At 39.1% G+C, this 25655-nt stretch overlaps 1 protein-coding gene across 1 annotated transcript; it reads right to left on the bottom strand.

Moving 5' to 3' along the window:
- Positions 1 to 11445: 11445 nt before the first annotated feature.
- Positions 11446 to 15935, bottom strand: LOC137868196 (FAST kinase domain-containing protein 5, mitochondrial). The gene is made up of 2 exons (XM_068704807.1): positions 15849 to 15935; positions 11446 to 15013 (listed from the first exon to the last, which is right to left on the bottom strand). The coding sequence occupies exon 2, from the start codon at positions 14999 to 15001 to the stop codon at positions 12563 to 12565; it is 2439 nt and encodes an 812-aa protein (XP_068560908.1). The 5' UTR covers positions 15002 to 15013; positions 15849 to 15935; the 3' UTR covers positions 11446 to 12562.
- Positions 15936 to 25655: the final 9720 nt, after the last annotated feature.

The raw sequence follows: 25655 nt of genomic DNA, 5'->3' as shown, positions 1-25655 counted from the left end.
GCACATCAAGGGCATGTCCTTCTCTGTATCCTGGCCTGAAGTGTCAATATAACTGCTTTAACAGACTGGCCCGCTTTAGCCTGTAATTTATAGTGCCAACAAACAGGCCTCGATGGACTACCCCATTTGTGATTATGTGTGACTTTACACCGTAACACTAAATCTGTTTCTTGTCTCACGGCAAGTGTATTTATAAATGCGGCAGACCAGGGTGATCCACTATGGCAGTGTTTCCTCCTGATTTGAAAAAGATGTGACCTGAAAGGGCCCTGTTTGTGTTTCCTCATTCAGTTGAGAGAGGGAGAGACACAAATCTCACAATACAAAAATGAGCCCTGCCAGAACAATAATGGTACACTCAAGATCAGAGACAGTAAGAGGGGCATGATTTTCTTCAGAAGCAATGGCAACTGACCATTTGAACAAAAATGTTGGGAAAGTTTTTACATTTAAGTTTAAAATGTAGAATTATTCTAATACAATCACACTGGGCCTTAAACACTTAGTTGCACAGCTAAAACTATTTATAGTCATACAATATTTTCTTAGAAGTGTAAAAATTCCACACACCAACATAAATGTGACTTGGCTGTGAAGTTTTTGAATCAAGTGCTATGAAGTGTGAGTGGACTATTACAGATTGCTCATGTACTGTGGCAGCATGAATTTAAATGCAGCAATTGCTGCACTGTTGCACATTTCCTTCTTCTCTTTCCTGGCCATCTCATAAAACCGAAGCGACAGCTGGAGCAAGCCAACTAACCAATGTTCAAATGTTCAAATGTTCAGTTTGTTTTGACAAGTAGCATTTATTCTGATGAAACATGTCTATGGTGGGAAAGACTTGTTACAGTGCACATTCCTGTAACGTATTTCCTATTGAGTATGTGAAGGGCATATTTATAAGGAAAGACAAATTATTGTACTAAATGGCCTATATGAGTTCATGTAACATCAGTCCCACATTTTCTCTAGTAGCTTGATATTAAATCCATAATTGTACTAGTTGTGGTTTATCTCCGATGAATTGGATGCCAGCTAAGCATAGAAAAAGGTGTAATATACAAAGTGTAAGGGTGCACTGTACTGCAGAATTTTAAGAAAATGTGTAATTTGACGATTTCTGAGCCATTTCTTTTTCCTTGATAATTGTCAAAATTATCACTTGATTTCTAAATAAATTGTTCTCGTATATTGTATATAACTGAAAGACTTGATCTGCAGTGCTGTGTTGATCATAACCCTCTAAATGGAGCTGAGCTTGTTGCAGCAAGTACCAGCCGTCACCCAAGCCCCTCCTTCCACTATACTGTGCTCAGAGTTACAGTATGTTACATGTAGCTGTGGATGTGTGTTGAAAAGTTAAATGGTTTGTAAGTGTGCTGCACCTTTGCTGTACGAAACCGAATTCTTATGTGTCAATCTGAAAAAAAAAAATCTTTTACAGATTTGGAGAAAATGCATAATTTTGTAATAGTCTTGTCATGCTTGAATATAACTTAAGCTCGTAGGCAATCTGAGTGAAAGCCATACACATTTGGAAAATGCTTTATTTTCGCCCTGGCACAGTGTCAGACAAATGATGCAACATCTACTGAGCTGATAAGGATCTTTGCTCAAGGACCCTGCAGCAGAACAGACACTTAGGGTGACAGGGGAACCTACAGTGACCCTCGCCACCACACATGCTTTCTGCATTTTTTTCTGTAACTTAACCGCACAGGACATGGCTTATAAAACCACAACATAAACCCTGACATGTCAGGCACAGGCTACTGTCCACTTAAATCAGAGTTCTCTTAAAGCTCACTCATAGAAAACATGTTAATACCTTTTAGTTACTCTTCTATTTTTGTGTTTTTCTTACTTGTCTATAAATCTAAGTGTGACTGCAGTTTCAGTGATCATCCTATTTTTGTATAACCACAAGGTTCAGTGCATCTCAGATACCCAGAGAGAAATATTTGTTTTGTACACAGCATTGTCTACAAACACTAGTAGAACAACTTTTCTCTCTGCTTAGTTGGTGGCAACTCAGACACTATTATATTTAAACTTGAAGATAACTTTTTAAGCAGTATATAGTTCAAGGCATAGCGAGACTCTCATTTTATACTCAGCTCTCGTGACAAGCTGAGGGTGCGTCGTGGTTCCTGAAAGCACTTTTCCGTGTTTCTGTCTCTCTTTGCTGTGAGTATCCTTGTGGGATTTACAACAAGCTACAATGGATCCAGACAGATGGCAAGGTGGGGGTGTTGAGTAACCATCTTCTGAACCCCAGGGAGCACTGCCATATACAAGCTGTCAAACAAATGTCTTCACCCAGCTTTTTTTGTTGTTATAACATAATGAGATCCTGACTTTGACTTTCATTTTCACAATTGTTCAGATGTCCAAAAGAACGGCGCTCGCAGTGTTAAAACCACATTCTTGGTTCTCGTTACAAACTTTACGCATACACTTCCTTATTAATTATATTATTGTTGTGCCAACAGCATCTTCATATACTCTATGAATGCATTAGGGCAACGAGGCCATCATGAATTTACATAAAGTGAAGTAGCAAATAGGTCATGAATATCATTAAAATTCAAAAAGCAGCACTTCAAAGAGTGGTAACTGTATGCCTCAGCATTTGACCATCCATATATCTCCTCATTAACTACACTGGAAAGCATTATTTGCTGAAGGCTGTGTACTGCGGGCTGGTGGCAAGTGCATCAAAACAGTTCTTTCAAGTTCTTCCTTGTGTTAAGTATTGTGCAACTACACAATTCCTCACAAGCCAAAAGGCCGAGAAGACCTGCTAGCATGTGTCAGCCCTGGTAATACTGAGGAAGCTCATAGCAATTTATGTAAGACACTACTTCAGTTTTTCACTGTTGACTGGATAATTGACAGGCTATTGTTGGTTAACTGCCACGATTTCCCAGATTTCCCAAAAGACATGTCAAATGTGTCCAGACAACCGCTTAAAGACTTCAACAGTTTTGACAAGGATTGTTTTTACTTTTCTACAAACAATAACATATGCCTTTGAATAATTTGAAAGATGTCACGGTAAAATATATATATATATATATATATATATATATATTATTTTAAGAGTAAAAACTTATTTTAAACTGCACAGTCTCTTAATTACAACCTTATACAGTATCTCGCTAAACCTTATATTAGTAATATACCAACAGCCCTGTGATTGTCAATTATGCAGGAGTACTTGAAAGTCAATGAACATACTGACATTAAGCAATTATTTGTTCAACATTTGATAATAGTCAACTGGAAATATCCAGCAGATAATCTTTTACAACATATTTTTACAGGTAATACACTTGAATGTCTACAGATACCCTATACATTTGATTTTGATCTCCAGACTTTTTCCTCTTGGTGCATCATGAGGTTCACAATTGTGGTTTTAAGTTAAATGTTTGATGTATTAAGTTGTGTAAACTAGCAAATGTCCGTGTGCTTAAATATAACACTAAGAGTGTGAAAATGCTAAACATTATACTTGCTGAACATCAGCATGTTGGCATTGTCATAGTCTTGCGCATGTTAGCCTTATTTAGCTTCAACACTGCTGTGTGCAAGAACAGCCTCACATAGCTACAAGCATGACTTAGTCTTGTTCTGTCATGCATTATTTAAACAATATAAATGCCTAATGATATTGTTACCTGTGATCAAAAAAAGATTGTGTCATTGTCATGCTAGAACGTGGCACCACAAATCCTTTCTAACCAATATTTTAATAATATATCTATAAAAAAAGAAGACATATGAATGAAGTGCTGGCATAAATCTAAGTTCAAAAACAAAAAAGTGCTGCGCTTTTACTAAACACAAAACTAATGTCATATAGCTGAGCTTAGCGCAAAAATGGTTCAGAACACATCCAAAGAGAGTACTGACAATCCCTGATGAATCTTGAACACAGCTGTATCTGCTGCAGTCTGCAGCATCAGCTACAGCAACTCAGGTGACACATTCCATCACTTCAAAACAATAATCCATTTACATATAGGCCAGTTGAAACATTGTGACGGCCTAAATGGCCTCTCTGGAAAGCTTGAAAAAATATATTTGCATCTATTTTGTAGCACGACAGCCACCTGCTGCAGCTGAGCTCTGCGACTGTGAGGAACCTCCTCAGAGCTATTTTGGGTTGATACTAAATGTGACTCCTCTGCATAGCAAGCTAAAGAAAAGGTAAGGATGAAGGAGATAAGCATTGAGAGTGATGTTGAAACCAATAATTCTTTAACAATGAGAGATAAAAAACTATCTTCACACTGGTTTGCAATATGAAACTCATAAGAATGTAAGATGAATTATTCAAAGACACTATTTTAGATTTCACAATGTCTGTTAATAATTCATCACATATCCTGCATATTTGAAAATACCTGAGTTTGTTTGGTGGTTAACATGCATATTTATAGTTTATTTTAATTCGAAAATTCTGAATTTAAGCAATCCTTGAAAAAAAGAAAAACAAAACATGTTTTCAAAAATAGAATTAGATGTGTGTCTTGCAATGAAATACTCCAGACCTTTCAAAGATAGCAATGGATTCCTAGAAGATGATAAACACGTACGAACGGATTACGCCACATTTCCTCCCCTTTAATCAAAGTGTTGATTGTGATCTTGATGGGTTCTTTTACCCACCGGGAGGATTCTTCCTCTGGTTATAACGCAGTTAAACGCGTCACCTAGCCACTGGCTACCAGATCAAAGCAACAGCCACTCACAGGAAAACAGTCAAGCAGGGAAAAGGTTGGTTGCTATAGCAACTTATACTTTCTTACACTTGTATGGTCTCATATAATTTTATTATCAGACAGAAGCATATTAACTACATTAATCAACCAAAGCACCTTGCTCGTACAGCAACAACACCCAACGACTAGCTCTGTTTACAGACGTTACAGACAGTCTAATAAAACATAGATGTACTGTGCATTAGCTGTACAATTTTACATTTTTCATTAGACTGTCTAGTGTGGTTCCGTTCAGATTATCACATTTTGAACATGGAATTTTGTCATGCATGTAAATCACATGTCCTTCTCTTCCTCCCAGGAGACTAAATTCTATGGCACAGGAGGTTGGCAACATCAAATATTCACACTTGGATTTACCACACTCGAAATAAGAGCGTCCTTGGGAGTCTGACATCTCCTGTATAATTAAGTTGTCCGGATTAAAGCAGGAATGGAGTCTAATCAGCAGCAGGATACGTTGATAAGCAATAAGCCACGAAGAGAGAAATTATTAAAAGCTCTTTCTGATCAGAAGGTCCCATAATGCATCAATCCTCAGGAATGAGGTCAACCACTTTGGTGTGCCATACAGTCAAATCCATTAATTATGTGGTTTTGACAGCTGTAGAAACCTGTGCTAACTTAGAGCGGTGCATAAGCAGTACAGTAAGGGAGAAAGACACAATAAATGTCCTGCCTTCGTACAGAATGTCATCGATTTTAGTTTGTTATTTCTGGGAATGTAAAACAATATGTCTGTGTAATTCAAAACCGCTTTGGAACTGCAGTTTCTTTCCTGGAATTTTCCGGGTAATTTAAAATAGCTCCTATTTTTCAATCTCTCTTTTGTATGCGAAGCGTCCTTACTATGTTTTTGTTGTGTGCTCTGACATCTATCCTTTCCCTTTTGGTAGACACTCTTGTTTACCGTCGGCTTTGGCTTTTTGGTAGCTGAGCACCCATTTAAAATGTTCCTCTCAGTTCGATAGCAGCACTTTGGCACCTACTGTAGCACAGAAAAAAACACCACTTCTGTCAAAACAGCCATTATTCATTATTTGTCATGCAGTGGATATGACTCAGAAAGGCACTACTCTTATTTAATTTAACTAAGTCTACCCTGTACATGAATACCATTACAATACACCGTCACAATATCCATCTTCTTTTTTTTCTCCTATCGCACGGTCATGAAAGGGAAATGTTGTACAATAATGTGCAGCAGAGCACAATGTTGATGCAATGTCAAGGCAATGTGAACGTACTGTAAAATTCATCAATTATTTACAAATGGAAGTTGGAACATTGGAAAGATTTTAAATTTCTCCAGCTCTTTCATCAACTGGCTTCCTGTGTATGCCTCTCAATAATATAATGTAGTGAGGACAGAATTAATTTACAAATGTGTGTGTGTGTGTGTGTGTGTGTGTGTGTGTGTGTGTTTGTCAGTGTGCTGCCTGTGAGTCCATCTCTGTCGCTGCGTTTACCTGATCTCTGACTGTTCGAGATAATGTAATTAATCGTCACGCAATAGTTAACCCATCACTTTAAATTTGTCTGCCAGGGTTACTAGGGTCTAATTACAGACTAAAATATGTACTCCCATTAAGCAGGAGATGGTTTCCGTGCGCATAAAAGCAAGGGATGTGGACACATTTAATTCAGGCTCAGGGGTAGGCTGTGCATCACTCTGTGCCCACCATTAAAGGATAATGCACTTCTTCATTTCATGAGACTCATTCTGATTATGCTAATGTTTTATTTTGCAATTCTATCTAACAGTAAATACAACTTTGAGATCAACAATCTGAAGCTGATTACAGAGAATAGAGAAACTGGTTTTATCAGAGGCATGTAGGATTTCATGTCTGGATGTTTGTTCCAGTTCCTGATGTTGCAATTCCTGCATCACCTCTTTGTGGCATTTCTGCTTCTATTTATGATAGCACTGCAAATCACACTCAAATATAACATGAATACACTATACATGTGTCAACAGAAGAACCCCATGTTCTGAAGTCTCAGTTCAACTGCCAACATAAAATATAGCAACATGTTGATATTAACCAGCTTCTTGTCTCAAAGACGGGAAAAAGTGGATGATAAATATGAAGATGATGAGAAGAGTCTTTCAGTATTCCATTTTCTGCTGTGAGCATTTGGAGATGTGCCACAAAGTGCCTTTAGTATTTCAGCACAGGACATGGTCATCAATGGAGATTTATTGGGAATAAACCAAGAAAGGGCCATAGACAAGGACAGAGGGTGTTCCCTTGAGGACAATTTGTGATATAAGGCGATATAAATAACATTTATTGACAAAACATTAACATTAACTTGACATTTGAAATTTGAAGATTGTTTAACAATCTGAATAATGTCAGTCATAGTGAATATAAAAATTATATTGTAGTGCTATCATCTTTGACATTCAATAATCAACGAAGCTGAAGAGTTACAACATACAGTAATGTAATTCACTGCAATTGTAAATTGAATCTTGTTGATATTTATCTATGTTCAGACATCTTTGATAATTTAGTTTTCTTCACATTATTTTATCAGGGCATACAACAGTATTAATACATTGTCAACCAGTATACTCTTTAAGTAGGTCCTCAAGTCATTGATCCTTGACAAGAAAATGCATCTCCTAGTCTGTCCGTTTCAGCTTCTTCTCATCGTCACCCATCCTGCAGAGTGAGCATCCCGAATCCTGATATGTGTCAGACTGAAGTTGTAATGCAGACTCAGCAGTTTTAAGTGCATATAAATGAAAGAGAATATGTTTGTTTTTTTTCTTGTTTATCCCACAATGTGAACCAATGTAAAGAATAAATTCCTCCATCTATTCACCTGAAGCTCTCGCGTGTGTATCCTTTGGGAGTGACTTTTGTTTTACAGGTAAGTGTTCAAAGCTACGCCATAATGGAGTGTTTTGCTTATATGTCCTTTTTTATTTATTTTGTTGCATTTTATCATGTATTTAGCACAAATGTAAGTGTTAAACACAGACATTTGTCCCCACTTATGTGACTTAATTGTTTGATTCTGACAGATTATGCACTAATCTGTATATTATATTATTAAATGCTTCCAGTTTTGGATGAAAAATATAAAACATCTTTCACATGTAATGAAACTTTGTGGCACCTCACTCCACAGTCCCACAGCTACACGGAGTGTTTCTGTGTCTCTTTCAGCTGGTTGTTTTGGTTTTAGTCTGCAACTGTTACTGCTTTCTTCAACCTCGTTTACAGCAGCAGGCAGGTGTGCTTTCATGGGCCAAATGGACAGCATGAGTTAGCTACGTCCATCATGAGAAATGCATTTGCACATGGAAATCTTTAGCATCCCACTGCAATGCCAAGTCAAATTATCTCAAAGAATGTCAGTGTCCCTGGTTAGAAGGTCACATCTTACATTCCTACGGGCGACTAACCGCTTAAGTAATAGTGCATGGCTTTGGCTTTCATTTTTTTTTAAGATGCCAAAAATACAACACTAATAATTAAAATCCAGCCAAATCCACTGTGTCCTTGAGGTGAAAAGTGTTATCCCTTAATAAACGAGGAACCAAGCATCACATCTTGAACTTGATTCAGTTAATAAAGGTCTATCAATAGCAGCAAAGACAAGTGCTGAATGCAAACACCGCCTATCAGCCGCGTCGCTGCAGCGGTTGGTTTAGCAGAGTGTGTGTGTTTGGAATCTTAAAGGCAAGGATCCAGACACATTATTGAATGCCACAGAAGGGGTCAGAAAGGAGGTTGATACAGAGACATTCAGGAGTAGTTAGTGCCATCATCGTGCAGAATTGTGATGGGGTTAATTTGTTGTCACTCTCCAGGGAAAATCATTTGCTCTGGAACTCGATTAAGTCGAGGGGTAGGTAGGGGTGTTGCATAAGTGCTTAGAAAATATGTGACATTAGGATTTGTCTGTCTCGTACAATAAGCTAAGTTAAGGATTTATAGTAGACAGACAGTAGTATCTCTATGTTGAGACACCTTAAGAAATGTTGATGCAAATTCAGGCTACATGCAGACTGTGCCGGATTAGTTTCCAGGCTGAGAAAAGCAAAAGAATTGAAATGCAAATAAGACGGGGATTACTGAGAGAGCATTCACTCTACCAGAGCTTCCTCCATTAACGGGTGAAATACTGGTCGCGTTTGAAAATAGTGCCTAAGCCCGATGATTATTCTCCGGTTACTTTTGTTTATTGCAAGTTAATAACTCATTACATTTCTTGTCATCAGTCGGTCATGAACAAATAAGAGAACGTTTAGCACCTTGCTTGGTAGATTTCCTCAGAATACAATATAACAACAGAATAATGATCCGATCTAAGCCGATTATCCTTCCCATTACTCCACACACCGATAAAACTAGTGCAGTCCCTATTCCCTAAACATGTTTGCCCTTGTTAGCGTCAACCTGAAAACATAATAGAGCTGACACAACATCAGTGAGAGCGCTAACATTTTCTCCCATAGGTAAGGGATTTATTTGACTATCCAATGAGGTGCATTTGAATCCAAAGAGAATGGTGTAAAATGAGAAAGTGAATCATCTCAACTTCAAAAGCACGCTCCCTGAACACTCAGAAGTGTGAAATTTGTAGCTGCAGGAATGGCACTGACTTGAAAGGACTCAAATGATTAATCTCTGTTACAGTTTTTCAGATCTGCAAAGAATAGGAAAGGTATTTATTGACTTTTCTCTAACTTGTACTTACAGGTGTTTGAACGTGTTTCTGTCTCATATGCTATAGGTCTGCAAATCAATTGCACTGTTGAAAACATTATTTAATATTGACAAAATGTAAATTGAATGTTCCTTTAATAGGTTATTCTACGCTTGTTAAGACTGTTATCTGATGTGAGTTGCATGAAAATATATATATTTTTGTTAAGTATAAAGGGGTCATGGAACTATTTTATCATTGTCAGTCAGCCACAATCTGCTGTTTCCTTAGTTGAGAGTGCCCTCTGCTGGAGAATTGTAACATCTCTCTATCCATTCATTCTCCTCTCACTCATCTTGATCAGGGAGCACCAGAGCAACCACTAAGTCTCTTTACCCAGCAGCCTCCTCCAGCTCCTCCTGAGGGGGTCATCAAGTGCTCCCACGCATGCTGGCAGATGTAGTGTTGATAGAATTTGTCCTTCCCACTGCTCACTTCCTTTCCTCCCTTTATACCACTTGTCTCCCATCAGCAAGTAACTTCAAGTACGGGAGAGAAGGAGACAGGGGAGAATTAGGATTTGCTGATATTATCAAAAGTCTGTGTCCATTACTGAAGCGGTAACTTAAATCTTCAGTCCAATTGCCAATTATAAAACCAAGTGCTCCAAATCCTGGGTTTCTACTTTCCACTGTATAGGATCAACAAGGAGATATGAAGATATGAAGTGCATGTGGCTGATATGGGCCCCACAATAGCCTTTACGTTAAGAATGAACGTTTAGGTTATCAGTTTGTATATCCAGATTTTAGGAATGCTAGTTATGTCTGGGTATTAGGCATGCCATTAAAAAATAAATCTCCTTACAGGATGTTCTTGTCTTTTTTTTTTACAGACAATGTCTCATAGTCAGAGACCTTGAAGCTGTTTTTGTCTTCTACACTGGGACAGCTGGCAAGATGGAAGCAATAACATCGGTTTCTAGGTCACAAAGGAAAAGGGGGGGGGGGGGGGGGGGGGGGGGGGGATCATTTTAAGGGGAACACAACACACCTGTAGTCTCTCCAGTGTATCACACCAAGGTCTCATCCCAGCTTTTTCTTCAGGGAGTAACAAGGATATCCTGCTTCGGGAGGTTCCCAACCCGGGATATAACAGTTAGCAAGACATAAAAAATGTTTTCACATTTTGTTCATTGTTATACATTCGTAATAAAACATAGTCCATTAACCAAAAATGTATATTTTTGTCTTGCTTTTCTGACAAAGATGTTGCATCTTTGTGTCTACAAACGTATTTACATTGCTGAGTATGATTTTTAAATGGACTTGTACTTGTATAGCGCTTTTCTAGTCTTCCGGCCACTCAAAGCGCTTTAACACCATGTCATTATTCACCCATTCACATTCTGATGGCTCACAGGAGCTCCCATGCATGATGCCACCTGCCCGTCAGCTAACTAACTAATATTCATACCCATTCATAGACCGCAGGCCAGCCTACGGGAGAAACTTGAGGTTAAGTGTATTGCCCAAGGACACATGGACATGGACCAGAGGAGCCTCTGATTGAAGGACGACCCTGCTCTACTGAGCCAGTCGCCCATGAACGCATGTTGTAAAGCAAAGATGTAGATTTGTTTCGACCTCTGATTTATGAGTTTTGATGGGAGACATGCATCTGCCAGCTCTTAAAATGGATATTAATGGATCTGTTCAGCAACCCTCTTGTTGTTGTTCTAATATTCTTACACGGTGATAGAACAATATCCTAGTGTGTCAAAGAACAAGGACATTTTCCTCTACAGATAAAAATACAAACGTAACATCTGTGGACACTCCCTAATCCCGCTGCAGTGGCGGAATGAGAGATGCACAGATGACCTCCAGAGTAAGGCCATTGTATAACGGCTTGGAGGAGTCAAACGCAGGAACATCAATTTCATCCCAGTGTGAAAGAACTCATTTCCCAGAGTCAGTGGCTGCTACCAGTCTGTCACTTACATGCTCAGACAGTTTCAAAGCTTTAAAGTTTTGCATGATCTGCCATATAAATCATGTTTGCGTCAAAGGTTGTCACAAAAAAGGGTGGAATGTACTTAATGCTGTTATACAGTCTGTTTGTGGGAAGCCTTTAACATGTAATACATGTTGAGGCTTTCAGTGAGGTGTTAGCACAAGACGATACTGGTAGTATTGCATTATATAATACTGAAAATGTTGTCCATCCTGTGAATAAACAAACTTAAATAGAATGCCACACACCAGTAAAGTATTTGTTGTTTCATAGGTTAAGAAGCTAAAAGCAGCTGATAGCTACTGCACTTTGTTTGTACAATATTTCTTCTTGTTAAACATTGTCGGTGCATCTAAATTGAAGAAGGCTACCGCCTTGATTGTCCATTGTGTGAAAATATTCAGTAAACCTGATCCAGAGGCTGTATCCTGCAACAAGAACCCTTCTTCAAAAACACTGAAGTATTTTCTCTATTAAAAGAAAAAGGTGTTCGTCATATGAATGCAGGCCAGACAAAGTCATCAATTACTGCTCCCAAAAGTCTTTGAAACAGGTCCGCCAAGAAAAATAAAAAACTCATATTGAAGTTACGACAAAATTCAGTAGTATAGGAGCCAATTATATGTAACATAAAAAACACCCCAGTACCCTGTTTCAGAGACATTGTTGGAAGACAAATAAACAAACCTTATTTACCTCAACTGGAGCAGGAATTTAGCTCCCCATTTAAAACCAACAGGAGTCTGTCTGATGAACATTAGGTACAGATCATTCACTCTGCTGGGAATCATTTTGGCTCCGCTTAGGTATTAAATTGGTATTGTATTGGCCGTATTAAAGATCAAATTAAATTGCAATGGATTTTAATCCGGTCTTTATCAAATTGCATAATGAAATTCCATGGTTCATGAGCAGTCACAATACAAAAAAACAACATAGAAGTCTGTTAAGTTCACATCAGTTGAAAAGATCAAGTTGGATCTTTGACGTGCAAAGCGGGAAGCAATTTAAAAGCACTTGAAACAGATGCCCTGACCTCTGAGATCACCATCATGATGATGGTGAGTTTGGTCAGAGAATCACTACAGACTGTTGTAGAGTTTGCAGTGCAGATGTGCCATCTTCTCAGCCCTGCTTTTCCTCAGCATGGGGAACCACTCCTGATGGGTAAGCTCTACGACCCTGTAGCCTGCCAACTTCAACTGCCTCCTCTTCATGGCATGAAGGCCCAACAAGTGCTGTGAATGGTAGCAATAGTGGTTCCTGCTGGAAACTTGGATTGCGAGTTTGACTGTGCCTTTGGAGTCCTGAGGGGCGGAGCCTTGGCTCCAGGGTTTGGCAAGAGCTTCTATTAAGTCACTGGTCAGGTCTAGCCCTGTGTCAAACAGTCTCCCATCTTCATCCAGCTCTACTCTGTGGAGAGATGTAGGCTTAACCGTAGGAGACGGGGTTAAAGGTTCTGTGTCTTTTTTTGTATTGGTTAGCTGTGCTAAAAGTTCCTCAGTTATAGATACTCCTACATCCACTCTTTCCCAACCCTGATGAGAAGGATGTTTGGGTGAACTGTTACCTTGAGATGGTGTGGCTGTGTGGGATGCTGGGTTCACAGGTATTGGCTGTCCAGCGGAGTCGAGGTGTACTTCCAGGTCGATGGAGCGAGTGTGGGGGAGAATCATTCTCTTAGATACAAACTTCTCTCCTCCCAGCAGATCCTGCAGAGCAGACTCTGCCTCCCGAACCTCTGCTTTCTGGCACACGTCTGATTGAGCAAACTTCCACAGCATGTCTGCTACCTCCTCTCTCAGTTCACAGCTTAGCCGCGGGCCCCTCCACTGAGGCAACTCCAGAGCCACGGCTTCATCTAAAGTGAACAAGTCTTTTTTCAGCTCCAGCTGTGCGGATTTCAGTGCTAAGTTGACAAAGTCAGGACTCAAAGCTAATGCTATTAGGTCCTCTGGAAACTGCGAGACAAAGGCCAGGCCTAGAAGACCAGTAAGCAGATGCTCTGGGTATCGTTGGAATTCAGCTTTCCTCCTTCTCAGGGCCTCTGTAAGGCTCGGATAGAAGCTTGGGCTCTGGACTGGGAGAAACCCTAATGTGCCAAAAGCCCACAGCAGTTTGCATGAGTCTTTGCTCCTGCAGTGTGGCACCAGCAAGGGAACTCTCTCAGCAATTGCCAATAGGATGTTATCATCGCGGTAATGCAGCGCTGAACAGGCCAGTGCCACATGCATTAGCCCCTTCACACCCATCCCGTGGGCCCGGCGAGGAACTTCCTGTGCCATGGCCTGCAGCCACGCCCTGTGATACAGGTAGCTGAAGCGCAGGAATTTCAGCACATTCACCATGGCAAAGTCGCTCATCTCCTCCACAAAAGAGTGTGCCTTATCAATAATACGATTCACTGCCCCCTCAGATATGGAAGTCTGGGATTTGAAAAGCCCCAAGCATACGGCACCAACTTCCTCAGGGTAAAGTTGCTGTACGTGACGCATGAGAAGCTGCTCCACAGGATGGATCAAGTCTTTTGAGCACTGCCTACCCTCTCCAGTTATATACAACAGCTGCACCAGCTCAGGGACCCCCATCTGTCCCAGATGCAGGCGGACGGAATCATAGAGGTGCTGTAAGAACTGGGGGACCTGCCGCCCAACGCAACGCCACAAGTCGGCGGCTAACAGCAGCTGGTGTAAACTCATCTGGTTGGCCCGGCGGCTCAGCTCGGCCTCATACAGCCCGAGGACGGTGTGGGCAGAGGGCATGTCCAGCCACACAAAGGACCGCAGCACCTCCAGCAGCTGAAGCTGAGTGAAGAGGCGAAGGTGTTCCACAGAATATCGGAGGAGCATGATAAAGCGCTGGTCACTCCTCACTAACGGCATCTTGTCCGGGAGCAAGCGGCTGAGCTCCGTAAGAAACTGAGACACATCAGATGGTTTCATGCTGCCTTTTAAAACAGTCACTTTTTGGAGCAGCGACACGGCCTCTTCCCATTCGATTGGGTGAGGCCGCTGCGTGAGGTCAAGGGTCGTGGAGGCATACCCTGGCCGACATTTGAGGAAGGCACGTGGATCTACTTTAACATCTGGCGGTGTGAGTTTTCTGTAGTATGGTGAAACCGATGGCCTCTCAGGTTCAGGGCCTTTGTTGAACGCTAAGTCAAGAAGTGTGTTTTTTGAGCTGGAGAGACGCCGCGAACAACTCACACTGTAGTGATTGCTCTGTTGCCAGAAGGAAGGTGCGAGAGTGTAGAGACACTGTTCATCCTCATCATTATCTGTTTGGCTCCGGGAGGTTGCAGAGTTCCACACAGAGGGATGATATGAGGAAGGGTTGTAATACAGCCTGTATCCTCCTTGGGGAGAGGCTTCCTGGTGTTGCAATACTTCTTTCTTCCCCTCATGATCATCCATCTCATCTTCTTGTTTGACAGGCACAAGCTGAGTCTGGGTAAAGTCCTTTCTCAAGCCTGGGAGGTAGCGTAGCCTGGGCACCCGACGACACAGCACACAGGCAGCCATCGATCTGCCAGACTAAAATGACAAAAGCATGATTTCAAAAGAAAGCCAGCAAACGGCAAAATAAAGGTGCCAAGTTGGCCAAACATTGCATATTGTTATTAATATTATTATTATTATCATATCATTTAATAATAATAATAATACATTATATTTGTATAGCGCTTATTAAAAGGTACTCAAATGGACTTTACATGGTAAAAACAGAAACAATAAAAGCAATTACAATACAAACAAATATATTATTAATTTATTATATATCACTTCACTAGAATTTTGGTTAATTAAGAAAATCTTGCTTTTTCAAGAGGGTGAAAGGTAGATGTGAAAATAATAAAGTTTAAGCTACTTCATTTTTATTTAAACAATAAAATAAAATATTTAAAAAATGTAAGTGTATAAAGCTGTTATGTATATGTTGCAAACTTAAGGTGACAGCTATGAAATATTACGGTATAATATTTGTATATACCTGTAACAAACATGATAACTGTCACAAATATCTTTAAATAGAAAAAGTCCATTACAGTGTAGGTCACGCTAATGCTACTATACATGTCTATGCAGAACACTGCTTATAAACAACTGTTCGACACACTCACACAGAGACAAATGATTTACTCCTAATTACATTCGAAACCGTGGCGCTACAGCAGAGGGTGACTCGACATCTTTATAACCAAAAAACACCTTATTTTGCATAATTCAGAGTTGAGCTCTGACATGCATGTTATAGTAAAGTAGAGCAGCCGCATTGTAGAATGGGAATGTGGTGTCAGTAAGCGTAATGCATTATTAAAATCACATCACCCACATAAATCCATATATTAAAACAGAACGTTAAACTCACCTTTGACTCTCCAGCATCAACAGTGAACTGTTATTAACAGTCTGAACGTGAAAAACCTCATGAAGTTAAGAGGAAAGGAAAACAAACGTGCTAGGATTACGACCGGAAATCAAGAACTTCAACCTTCAAAACAAAACGAAACCAACACAATGGCTAGACGATGTAAGCATCGAAGTGCTAAAATCAGATATGATGTTATGCTGCTGTGCACAGATTATAATGTAGTGTGGGAATATTCAGTGTCTGTATTAGATTCCATAACAAATGACTGGAAAGAATCGTGTCGGACTTGTGCTGTTACATTATTGTGGCAGGTTGATATGGCTTCCGTGAAGAGCAGCCATGACTGAGCGGACTGAACAGAGCATGACCTACGGCAACTGGGTAGATTCAAACATTAGGGCGAAAAAACTCAAAATGGAAAAAAAAAAATATTTCTTAAAAAAAGTCAGCATGCGCCTACAGTTATGAATTATATCAATAGGTAATGATTACGACAAACCTGTGTTTAATATTTATCTTATTTTTTTATATTTTGGTCTATCCAAAACTTTAAAAAAGATATAAATAATGTATAATTTAAATTGTTTAGCATTGCTTACCATTATAATAGAAAACCGGTAATTTTACACTCGGTTTAGTTACCTGCATAATTATGTAATAATTGTTGAACACATTCGGTAGGTGTCTGTTTGTAAAAAAAATAATAAATCACCTTAAGCACAAGAGAGTAGGCCAGTCACAGCTTTTGTTTTGTTGTTCAATGTTTCCTTATTGTTCTATATTTCTTTGTGTATATTCTGAAGCTCAATAATATTGAAGCATAATATTGGAACATTTCATTTGAAGAAATCCCTTTCAATATATCAAACATAAATAATATTACCTGCACATCTATTGGAGTTAAGTTTCCTTGCAAACACATTAATCAATTAATAAATCAATTTCAGCAAAGCTTTTAGATGTTTTAAAAACTGTCGTATTTTTTCTGTTTGAATAATTTCTTTTTAAAGCAAAGTACCAAAATATGTTCACTCAGTAGAATGTATGTCAGGATACAGGCCATTAATAGTTCTGTCTTGGTCCATGAAGTGAGTTCAGATTCAGCATAACACTCAGATGTATTTACCTCCAAACCAAGTCTAAAAAATATGTAGATTATTCAACTGTAGTTCATTCTGAGACAACAATATATCAATTGAAGCCAACTGTTGCATTTTTGTTTTTAACTCTAAAAATGTGAAAACTATACAAACAGAAACTTTTCAGCGGTTTCCTTCCCTGTGAAACTGAAATCATGTCCTCCAGCCCTTTAGTGTTTAAGTTAGAAGTCATTTTTGACCATTTAAGATTGAGGTATACTCTTCATAATTGATTCATTTAAATTATAGATGAACAAAATGTTGTCTGTTTTTTTTAACTGATTCACAATATATGCTTTTTAACTACAGTTCCCTGTAAAAATGCAGAAGTAAACACAACTGCAATAGCATCAGAAAACATGAACTGTTGTGTCATCCTCACCACCTCATATCACTGTTTAACATAACCTCAAACTAAAGCAGACTAAAGTGTAACTACATGACACAGGAATGATTTACAGTTGATAGAGGAATTTCATCTTTTTTGGAGTAATGTGTTATAGATTATAGCCATATTTATGTACTGTGTATTGCAATTCTACAGTCCCGTTCTATATTTATGTACTGTGTATTGCAATTCTACAGTCCCGTTCTATATTTATGTACTGTGTATTGCAATTCTACAGTCCCGTTCTATTGACACATTTAAACAAAACTAAAAACTAAGAGTTAATACTTTTAAATTGCAATGACTGAATCAAGAGTTGTAAGGTGAGACTGAACCTTGGTCATAAGCAAGACAATTACCTGCTTCTCAACTTTAAGGAACAAGTCCTTTCAGAATGAAGAAGTTTGGCAACAGACACTTTACACCATGATGGCAGTTCATTTGTATCAAAGTCTTTGCTGACACCAGTGCATTCAACATGTGTATCTTTGACTGAAATTACATTTCTTACTAATGCTAACACGGCTGCATATTGTAAAAAAAATACAAAACATGTGGCCTTGAGTTAGAAATCAATTTGTATTTTCAGTGCTACACAAAAGCAGGCCAAAATAAACCTGCATTGGCTTATACTTTTATTTCATAAATACTGTAAGTATTGTTGTGAAATGTTTATACAATTTACAATAATGCCTTTTTTGTGTGTATTCATGTTTTATACAAATATGTTTGACATTCAGTTCAAATATAGGCTGTAATGAAAAATGTCTAGCCCCCATTCAGTAATCAAACAACTTTGTATTGCTAACTATGAGCTAACATTTTAACTGGATTCATATCCATACTGTAGCCACAAACAGACACATGTTTGTTGGTTTTAATTCGTTTGTAGGAAAGTTAGCATAATGTTAAAAAAAATATTTTCTTTTTTTTTTTAAAGTAGGTTTTTAATTAGTTCTTAATTCAAGGCATATTGTTAATGACTATATGTTTGTGTCATGTATAAATTAGTTATAACCTCATATTGTTAACAAAAAGTAAATAGAAAAAACCTTTTCAACAGCAGGTTGTATGTGCAAACTCAACAGCAAGTCACCAATTTATTTTATATATTTAGATTTCCATAAAATACTATGGAACCATATACGATAACCATTTTAATTCAAGGACATCAAGCCAACAATTATGTTCCATGTGTGAGCAGGCTGTGTAAATGATGCAGGCCCTATACTTTTAAAATGTAATTGAATAATTCAATTTCGTCTGCTTTTAGAAAGCACCCCAAAATACGAAAAAACATTGTGCGGGTAATACACTCGAAAATTGCCATTAAATAAAGATTGGTTTGAAATGGTTTAAAGCATGTGCTATATTTTTAACAACTTGTTGTGAGAGAATTATTTATTTTGTTGTGTTATTCGCATTCATAAGGCCTTTTTTCTTAACATTACGCAGGAAAACATCAACAAAAATAACCAAATCGGTTGTGCAAATCTTATTTTGATGTCGCCTAAATTAATAGCCTTTTTGTTTCCTTATTTTTATTTAGTTTTTTTTTCCTCATAAAGAAAAGTTTGCTAATATCGACCACTCTGTGTGTTTATCAACAGTGTAAATCCAGTGGGGAAACTTGAGAGTCGCACTTGGAGAGGAAGTAGTTGATTTATGCTAATGAAGGAGTCGGGGTTTAGCTACGCTGGCTGGGAGCCGCCCTTCATTCACCACATGGTTAAACCTAGACTCTACTCGCGCCACTTTCGCAATCTTACTACGATTCACAAACTCCTTGCAAATCACAATAGTAGCACATGGTTGTGTTTTTTGGATTATTCGTCGTAGCTGTTACTCAATTTGCGAAGTCTTTTTCTTTTCTCAGTTTTGCAGATATCCCTGAAAACAGTGAGTAAACGGTAAGTCTGTACAAGTGAGTGAAGATGGTGGATTTTTTTTAGAAGCTAACGTTAGTGTCTTGTTACGCGCATGTTGTTGGAAAGAAACCTGTTGTTGGCCTTTTCTGGCGATACGGTAAATGTCAGAAAGTGAAATGCACGTCGCTGTATGCGACACCGGAGCCACACTTTCACGTATACACACGGAAAAAACGTTTTAATCGTCAATTTCCGCATTTGAAAACAATGTTGCAAGGGGCGCATCGCATGGCAACCTCTCCTCCATGGTTGGAGAATGAGGGAGATTTGAAAAGCATGTGTTGCTGCTGCACCTCTGAAGTCGGTGCCTCGGGGACGTGAGACTCGCTCGTGAAAAATGATGCGTTACACACTTCGGTAGTAGCTGCAAGTTATAGACTCGTGTGCACCGGTTGTCGACCACATGTTGGCAGAATATTAAGTTCTCGGTCCATTTGTGCGCTGTGGTGTGTACTTAAAAGTGCCTCCAGAACAAAGCAGCAGCAGCACATGGGGTTGCAGCAGGCCGCGCGCGTTTGTGCTATCCCGCGAGCTGCTGAGTTAGCTAGCTGCTGACGTTAACAAACGGACGATATCGTGGGAGTTGCATTATTGGCTTTAACGGCCACATTATACGTGCTTAAGTGGAAGCGCCAGTGTCCACAAGCACTCGGAGTCATGCACTGACATTTATTTTTTTGATAGCATGCGCGGGCACGCTATTCCGAGCAGCTAAGTTGGCTAAGATAAGAGAATAATGTGAAGTGGATGGAGGGTGTTAGCCAACCACAGTCTGCTCACTTGGTGCGTCTTTTAAGCTATTTGCCAACATGTCATTTTTAAAATATGACTGCCCTGTGGCATTGTAAATATTTACATATAACTGGCTGGCCGGGTTCGCAGGTTTCACGCGCTAGCATGTTTGGCTAGCACATGCTTGCGTTGAACTGTTTTGATGGAGCCCTTCGGTTACTACTAGCTTGTTGTGTGCTTGATTCTGGCGTAAGTTTGGAGTAGCTCTTATCACACGCGTGGTGCGCCCGGTCATAATGAGCGCACGGTTCACATGCACCTGACTTGTAGTGTTGCGTGCACAGGCATGTTAAAGTCACCAATATATTTATACTTATATCGTGCTATCCAGTCGGTGGAAGTAGTTTACAAAATGCGGACTCGTGGGCGCCATGTTAGCGCGTGGGGGAGGGGTACAGCAATGTGACGAAGCGTCTCTATCCTGGTTTACACATGGTTCCCTTTTTTGAATGTGTTATTGAATACATTTCAACACGTGGTTGTTTCTCTTCGTTGTTCTCTCCCCCCCCCACATGCACCCTTAAGTTTGACATCACAAAGTTCCCCCACTGTTTTCTGAACACGTGCGCATCAAATTGCACAGTAATAAACAATTAGGCGGGTTGGAGGATACTTCCGTCCTAGGGATATCAGGGCATTGTGCAAGAAGGAACGTGCTAAACTGGAAATGAATCGCTCATGACCACAGGCACGATCTGCACCAAACCCTGATCAGTTTTCATATGTTCTTACTTTCTTTTTAAAAACATCCAATGTATGAGAGATCTTGCAAGCTTACAGGCGAACAAAATTGTAAACATGACCTACTTGGCGAAGGTTACAAAACAAGTCATAACAAGGGTCATTCTGCTGGGTGATAACAGTCTTAGTTGGCTGAACCGATACGTTATACAATGCAGTCATTGCGAACTTACTGGCAGTTTGAAGTAGTGCTGAAGTGGCCGAACAGTTTCAGTAACACGTGATTAAACTCTGGAATAAATTGTCAATCCTTTTATCACACTAAAATGGCTGATATTTAGTAGACAACGCGATATATGATCAATCAAACCATGAATTTAGGGTGATAATGACATTGATTTCAGCCCTGAATTGAAGTTGCTAACGCACGCTTGATATTGTCTAATTTTTTTTCTTGCAGACCCCCCGTGCACATCTGTATCTCCTCTGGAAAGCCCCTGATTGTGGACTGTAAGGCATCCTAATTCGTCATGTCATTTGAAAGCTCTCTGTGAAAGTCATTGTAGTGTCAAAGTGCTTACAGTGCAGGTAGTTTTATAAAATCTACTGCAGTGAAGGCACTTTCAGCACTATTCCGATAATGGCAACTAAAGGAGCAGGCTTATTCACGGACATGGCCGGTTTATGCTGGTTCAGAATAGACTGAATCTAAATGCACATCTGGCAGGACCTCATTGCCATCCTGCTGTGATGTGCGGACCTGCTGTTCCTGATGAGGCAACTTTCTGGAGCGAGGCCCCTCTTATCAAACACACCTGATATTTGTTTCAGCAGTGCATGGACTCTGTCTGGCTACCGAGTGTTGCTGAGTTTGATTCATTTTCATTTTCTTTATATTAAGTAATTACTCGGAGATACAGACCAAATGTACAGTTGAACTGTGTTTAGGTAAGTTTTATGAAAATGGACTGTTGTGACAAATCATTGTTAAATGGGTATTTGGTGTAACTTAACTTGCACTTTCATACCTTCCACTAGTGCTTATGCTAAGGTGCATCTAGTGCAGATAGTGAAGTAGACTAGCACCTACTGCCCTAAGTGCTCCTTCTGGCATAAGGAGCTGGGTCGCTCGTCTCCCCTGTATCTCTTTCTCTCTCTCTCTCTCTCTCTCTCTCTGTGTGTGTGTGTGTGTGTGTGTGTGTGTGTGTGTGTGTGTGTGTGTGTGTGTGTGTGTGTGTGTGTGTGTGTGTGTGTGTGTGTGTGTGTGTGTGTGTGTGTGTGTGTGTGAGAAAGAAAGTAAGTAACACTCGTTAATTGAGGCAGATCTCTGTTAGTTTTGCATAGTTGCGCTCCAAGAAGAAATAAGTTGTGCAAATCTATGCAAAACTAATGGTGGCCTGTGTTTCCATCTGAATCCTCTTGTTTATTGTTGTTGTTGTTCTTCTTCCGTGGTGGTCAATCAGGTTTCCACTACAGCTGTGTTAAAGACATGTTTCAGTAGTATTAAAGTGCTTATAGTGCAGGTAGTTTTTTGAAGTTCTACTGCAGTGTGAGCACTTAAAATACTTCTAGATGCGTGTTTCTTCTTGGGGAGAACTGCAGAGGTAGCTTATGCACATGGGTCTCTGGTTAGTTTTGCTGGTTTGCTTTCAGCTTTTCATTGTACTGCTGTGCAAATCCATGCAAAACTGATCATAGAACTGAAATGAATCTATCAGAAGTGATCCCTTTCTGAGCAGGTTGGGAGAGGTAGCAATGCTCTGTACGTGTGTGTGGTATTGCACTTGTCCCGGCCTGTTGAGGACTTTGGGAATTATTCTCCACTAAATTCTTCTAGGATATGGCTCGCATGAGTCTGGGATACTTTTTGTTTTGATCTTCTGAATTATCGGGACCAATCAAACCAGAAAATGTAGATTAAATAATTTGCTTCAGAGTTGAGCCGCCTCTCTCGGACACCTGATTAATACGGTTTCTATGGAAATGTTTTTTTCTCTTCATGTCACGTGTATAAACTCGGTAATACAACTGAAAATCACTTAATTAAAACTAAAATATATATATTTCCATTGGCTCACTGAGATACTTGTTGCTTTTTACCAGATATGTACTGTGTATACCCCATTGATGACGTGGTTGAGTGCTTGATTAGATTTAAAGAAAGTGCTTTACTGCAGAGAATAGAATGGTTTAAACCAATCATTCCATCGCCTTTTTTATATGCATGTCTTGGGTTTTTTTCTGAATATCAAAGCGATGCTTTTGTTTCGTGACAATCACATTTGAGTGTTCTGATGGTGGATTGTATTATATATGATTTTTTTCATTTTCCATGAATCTTAAAGTTCTCAAAAGTATTGTTAATACTAATGGTTGAAAAAAGTGTTTTCTCTTTATCTCTGTCCAATATTCTTGTGTTCTTCATGATACCTTTACTATTTTGTTATATATTATAACTTGAATTTTGACTTGTAGGTGTGGTTGGCCATCATGTGGCGATCATATCTTCTCCCTGGGTTGTGTCTGCATTAGTGATTGTCCATACAAGATACTTGCAAGTAGCGTTTGAAGTAACTTATCTAATACGCAGGAATAATATTGTCTATCTTGGTAGGTCTAAATAATTGTATTTTCTAATAAAGTATACTTTTTCACAATGTTTTTTGTGAATGCCTCATTCATTTTGTGTAGAGCCAAGCTATATCACTTTAAAGTGAGGAAGACATTTGTGTATATCTTCTACGACCATTGGATGGCTTAATAAGTTAGTGCTGAGAATGTATATTGTTTCATACAACCCAAAATGATTTGGGTTGAGGTATATACTTCAGTGCAGTATCTGTACTTCTCTGAGTAGCATCATCTGGAGGAACAATTTAATGAATATTGGAAATTGTATGTATTTTCCACTTTTATGATAAAAAAACTGTAGAAATTAAGAATGTAGAAGTTATCTTGCATTAGAACAGTTCTCTATGTATCTGTAGAATTGGCTAACATGCTGGTAGTTATGTGTTAAATAACCCAGGACTTCTTTCAAATGCTGTTGTCACTTTGCCATGGATGTATGAAGCATGAATGCTGAACTTATAATACATAATGTCCACCACTTATAATCTTACAGAAATTAGTTGTCATACAAGATGAAATACATGTATTGAGTTTTATAAAGCCTTATAAATACATTATAATGTATTATGAATGTTAATGCATATACATGGAATTTGTATATAGTTAACAAAATATCTTCAAACAATATTGATTTAAGGGCAAACACTTTTTTTTACCTGCCAATATATGTAAATACAGTATTTTGTTCATAACACAACAAAATGTGTACGCAAATTCAAACGCATTGCTTTTATTTCAATGAACAGAAGTATAAGAATGTAACATCTTTAAATGACTTGACTTTAATAAAGAACAGGGTTGGAGCACACCTCAGGTATTCTGGAAGTTTATTACAGAAGAAAGTGAAAAACAAAACACGCACAGTGGCAGCTGGTAATGAGTTCATCTTCATGGACATTTGGGGGTTTTACGTGCACTGCAGCAGGTATTTTACAAATTATGTATAACGAAACACATGCTGTAGTTGATAGCAGGTGTTACTTGTTGAACTATAAGGCCAGTCAAGCTTCAGTCCTGTATTCAATTCAGGTATGAGGGATAGTTTTTTTTCTTATTTTGATTGTTTCTCTAAATTGAATATGCAGTTTCTCATTTCCCCAGCAGAGGGAGGTATCTGTATACTTAATAAAGCGCTTATACCAGGGTAAGTGGCAAATGATCTGTACGAAACGTTACTACACACTTAATAAAGCATTATGCAAATTTAACACAAATATTTCAACTTGAGACCACGTTTGAAGTATGTTAAAGATGATGGCAGCTTGAGTTTTGTATTTGATGAGTCAGAAATACTTGCAAAAATATATTGGAACAATGTTTTCTGTTGCTTTTTACCTTAAATTCCATTGTCACAATTGTCACAAGCAGGTATGTGTTATATATTTTAACAAGATGAATGCTCCCCCTGTCCTCCACACACACACACACACACACACACACACACACACACACACACACACACACACACACACACACACACACACACATCCAGCCAACCTCAGGCCACTGAGCAGAGTTTTCAATATTCTGCATTGCATGGTAGGCTGGCAGAGAGAACCATTCACTGGAGTGTTCACCTTTCATTATCATGTCCTCTTTACTTGACAGTCAATATAAATGGGAACCATCCAGAAAGGACATGAACTCAAAGAATGCATTCCTGCTTGTCAGCCCATGCGGGTTGCTCTCGCAACCTCTATTTATTTTGTTGTCTAGAAAATTTTATGCCTTTATTAGACACAATTTGATGCTTGATTGTGGGTTGTCAGGTAGGTGGCACCTGGTCTTTTCAAGTTGTATTAATGTGGCGAAACTGTGTCGGAGATCAACCAATATGGCCTTCTTCCGTCTTTCATATAAAGAATATTTAAAGGTTCTTTATACAACATTCAGAGCATTAAAAGCGCAGCAAACAACCGTTTGCTATGTAAAGATATTGTGGACTGTTGTCTACCGTGTCACTCTCCCTCTGTGTGTGTTGTAATCTGAGCTTCTCTGTGCTTTGTTTACGTAGCCGGGCCAGCCATGCGTGCCTTTTGGTAGTGCATGTTAGTGCATGGGAGCGTGCCCCACTGGTTTGCCATGATATTTTCACCAGACATTAATGGTGAGCAGGTGATGAATATTCATGACTTTGTTGATCTTCTGACAACGCAAAGATGGAGTGCGTTTTAGTATTGTCATAGCATGTTAGCATGTGGCCTTTTGCATTTAGCTCAAAGCACTGTTGTGCATACAAGTGCAG

Source organism: Cebidichthys violaceus, unplaced genomic scaffold (assembly GCF_023349555.1).
Source record: "Cebidichthys violaceus isolate CVI_PGR_0920_01 unplaced genomic scaffold, fCebVio1.0.p SCAF_11, whole genome shotgun sequence".
Lineage (NCBI taxonomy): Eukaryota > Metazoa > Chordata > Actinopteri > Perciformes > Stichaeidae > Cebidichthys > Cebidichthys violaceus.
This window is presented reverse-complemented; position numbering and strand designations above follow the sequence as displayed.